Below are 3,336 nucleotides of genomic sequence, written 5' to 3'. Positions count from 1 at the left end.
CACCGTGCCCCCACACAAGAAACACCTAACGACAAAAAGCAAACAAATACCCTTTTCAATTCTCCCCCTTATTTTGTATTTTTTGTGTGCGTGTGTGTGTTTTTGTGTTGTTTCGTTAAAAAATGTATAATTACAGAGCCGAACTAACGTTGAATAGGATTAAGTACATGTTTTAGAAATAGTGAAATTTTTGCATCATAAATCACACTTCAAATCTCCTTCTCCCTCTCCACATCCATAAAATTGTCATCCACTAACTTAGAGAAGACCGCGAGTATTCGGTTGAATTCCTTTAACTTCAAGATTTAAGGCATTACTATTATATAACGGAAATGATAATTTGGCCCTGTAAAGTTTATTAGATTGAGCCTGTCCTAATAAAATGATTAGCAAAATATTTTTTTCCAATAGCCCTTTCTTCCTAATAAATGGATTCCTTCTCTCAACCTACCGCCTCAAATGTTTTATGAACAAAATATCTGACCCTTCTTACGAATTTGAAACTACCCAATGTGCACCATATGTGTCTAATCTGATCCTGGGCACTTATCTTACCACCACTGCATTTGTTTTTGATTTCTTAAGGGACCTAAATCGCCTCAATCGCATGATGGGTTTTTGATCAGAAAAAAGGCCACTGCCCCTGGGGTAGCCGGAACATGTTCGGATGTGTCCAATGTGGTTCTGAGTTCTTAATATAACCACTATAGCATTTGTTTTTGAATTCCCATGAGATTAGAGGTGTCAAATGATACGTTTTGGTCCATATCAGAAACTGGCCACTTCCCCTGGGGTAGCCAGAATATGTCAGAATGTGGAAAACTTCATCCTGGACGCTTAAAATGATAACAATTGAACTACTTTTTCAGTTCTCATGCGGTTTGAGACGTTACATGATGACTCACGACCCAACATATTCCAGCCTCATCTCCGGAACCGATTGACCGATTCCAAAAATATTCTGTGATCCAGTGGTTGCTGTGAAACACGTCACCCAAAGTTTTGTAACACACAACATGTTCTGATCTCGTCGAGCTGAGTCGGCCCAAAATAGGGGCATTTAGGCCGATATTAGATCAATATACCAATACAGACAATTCCTCTTACAGCGCTGCCAAATTCAAATTCAAAAAATATAATTGACAAAAATGATAAATGATTTCATTCTCGTCAATCTAAGCAGCGTTCGTACTTCCATGGGGATCATTTCATCACAGCGTAGTGCACACATATCAAAGTATTGGTTTGGTTACATTTACATTTTTCTGGCAACACTGCTAGCTACGTTTTCTGCTGCGATTAGGTCGTTAATTAGTGATACTTTTTTCTGTGTTATATCGGTTATAAAATACTTTTTCGTCGTTCGTGATTCAGTTTTTGTACTACTGCTTTCTGTTTTCGTGAATTTCGTTCGGTGTGTTGTGATTTTCGTGGTGCGGTGATATAGTGAAAGTGACTCATTGTTTACATACACTTTCCCAAGCACTCCCCACGCGAATTTTTTTTTTCCGAAGCGCCATCTGCCAGCAAAACTTTTAAGCTTGCAATCTTTCATTGAGCTCGTGGTGTAACTGCTGCATAAATTTCGGCGAATTGCTGTCGTCTGGACCCTACTGTTGTATTGCGCTACGTTGGAATTTCGTTGTTGGTCTGCATCGCCTTGTTCCTGCAAAATGAGTGTAATCTGCCACGCTTGCACCAATGATGTCCAAGAGGAATGCATTACCTGCCGTGGGTTCTGTAGCGCGGTGTTTCACCTAAAATGCTGTCACCTGCCAAGTGAAATGTTGGATGAAATCGATCGGAATAGGCAGCTCTTCTGGATGTGTAAATCCTGTGCTGCCATAATGTCAGACGTTCGTCACAAGAAAAACGTGAAGGCTGCTTACGATGCTGGTTTGGAGAAACAACTGAGCGGTCATACTGAGCTACTGGGGAAACTAAAACTGGAAATTCTGGAGGAATTGAAAATCGAAATTCGATCCAATTTCACAAAGTTGACCAATACCACTTCCACCACTCCGGTGTCCTCTAGACGGTCTGGTAATAGGTCACGCACCATAGGAAGCCGACGGTTATTCGAGAAAAAGGACAATAACTTGCCACCTCTTATGACTGCTACCGGAGATTCGCCGTCTCCAAGTCTAGGCCGTCTAACTGTTCCCGTTTCTAAGGATAAGTTTTGGTTATACCTATCTCGGATTTCCCGTGACGTTTCTGCTGAGCAGATCACCGAACTTGCCAAGCATCGTTTGTCAACTGAGGATGTTGAAGTTATCCGACTGGTTGCTAAGAGTAAAGATATCCAAACCATGTCGTTTGTCTCCTTCAAAGTAGGCGTCTCTACAAATTTGAAGGCGAAAGCATTGTCGTCCTCTACATGGCCCAAAGGAATGCTGTTTCGTGAATTTGTTGACAACCGCAAAGCCGAAAATTTTTGGAAGCCGCCTGGATTGCCAATAAATACACCGCAGACAACTCCGAAATCCAGCGAGTCACCTCATCAAATGCCTATGACGGAGTGATATCACTGAGTCAAGACCCAGAGCCACTACGCCGTATTACCTACTACCCGAATCCGGGACGCTGTATGAGTCCGGAAAAGGGGTCTTCCAAAATCCAACTGCAGGCGAGTATTCTAGTTTTCCGAACAATTCTGTCCCTGAAACGCTTATCACTTCTAGTCGTAATTCGTCAATAAACTCGTTCGTGGTTTACCCTAGTCGGACACCGGGACGCACACTTGCCGCATGCTTTTTGGAAGCCCCTAATTCACCCATCGCAGTCGAGCCAATTCTGCCAGCGACCTCCAGCCGTCCCGGTCCTGCGTTTGGATGTGAAGATGGGGTCTTCCGAAACCCTATTTCAGGCAAGTACGATGATAATTCGAGCAATTCTCTTCCTAAAATGTATGATGCTTACAGCCGCTTATTGCAAAACAAATGACATCCTGTTGTCTTCAACATGCCACTGGGACGCACACTTGCCGCCAGCCTTGTGGAAGCCCCTAGTCCTCTCATCGCAGTCGAGCCTAAGCTGCCAGCGTTCAACAGTCGTCCCAGCTCTGCGCATGAGTTGAGAGAGGGGGTCTTCCAAAATCAAACCGTAGGCAAGTACAGTCAGCAAACAACAACTTCTCTGCCTGTAAATATCTTGGTTTCCAGAGTACCATCTTACGTCTCTGCTCCACGACAATTGTGGTCTAATATTGACAATAACAGCACACCAGCCTCACCATGTTCAATCCAGTTGCCGCTGCACGTCGCAGGTAATTCTCCAGAAGCATCGAGGCCCTCTGACCTTGTCCTGCAAGATGCTGTTTTTGTTCATCGCAAC

The 3,336-nt window shown here is 43.5% G+C and overlaps 1 protein-coding gene across 1 annotated transcript; it reads left to right on the top strand.

Moving 5' to 3' along the window:
* Nucleotides 1–1,847: 1,847 nt before the first annotated feature.
* On the top strand, nucleotides 1,848–2,525 carry LOC135708372 (uncharacterized). The gene has a single exon (XM_065230457.1). It carries the CDS (start codon nucleotides 1,848–1,850, stop codon nucleotides 2,523–2,525), a length of 678 nt encoding a protein of 225 aa, XP_065086529.1.
* The last annotated feature ends 811 nt before the right edge of the window (nucleotides 2,526–3,336 follow it).

This window comes from Ochlerotatus camptorhynchus, unplaced genomic scaffold, assembly GCF_037179485.1.
Source record: "Ochlerotatus camptorhynchus isolate MF236.1 unplaced genomic scaffold, CSIRO-AGI_Acam_v1.1 ptg000028l, whole genome shotgun sequence".
Lineage (NCBI taxonomy): Eukaryota > Metazoa > Arthropoda > Insecta > Diptera > Culicidae > Ochlerotatus > Ochlerotatus camptorhynchus.
This window is presented reverse-complemented; position numbering and strand designations above follow the sequence as displayed.

Coding starts and splice junctions, on each gene's coding strand:
- LOC135708372 (XM_065230457.1), top strand. CDS start 1,848: ATGTCAGACGTTCGTCACAAGAAAAACGTGAAGGCTGCTTACGATGCT.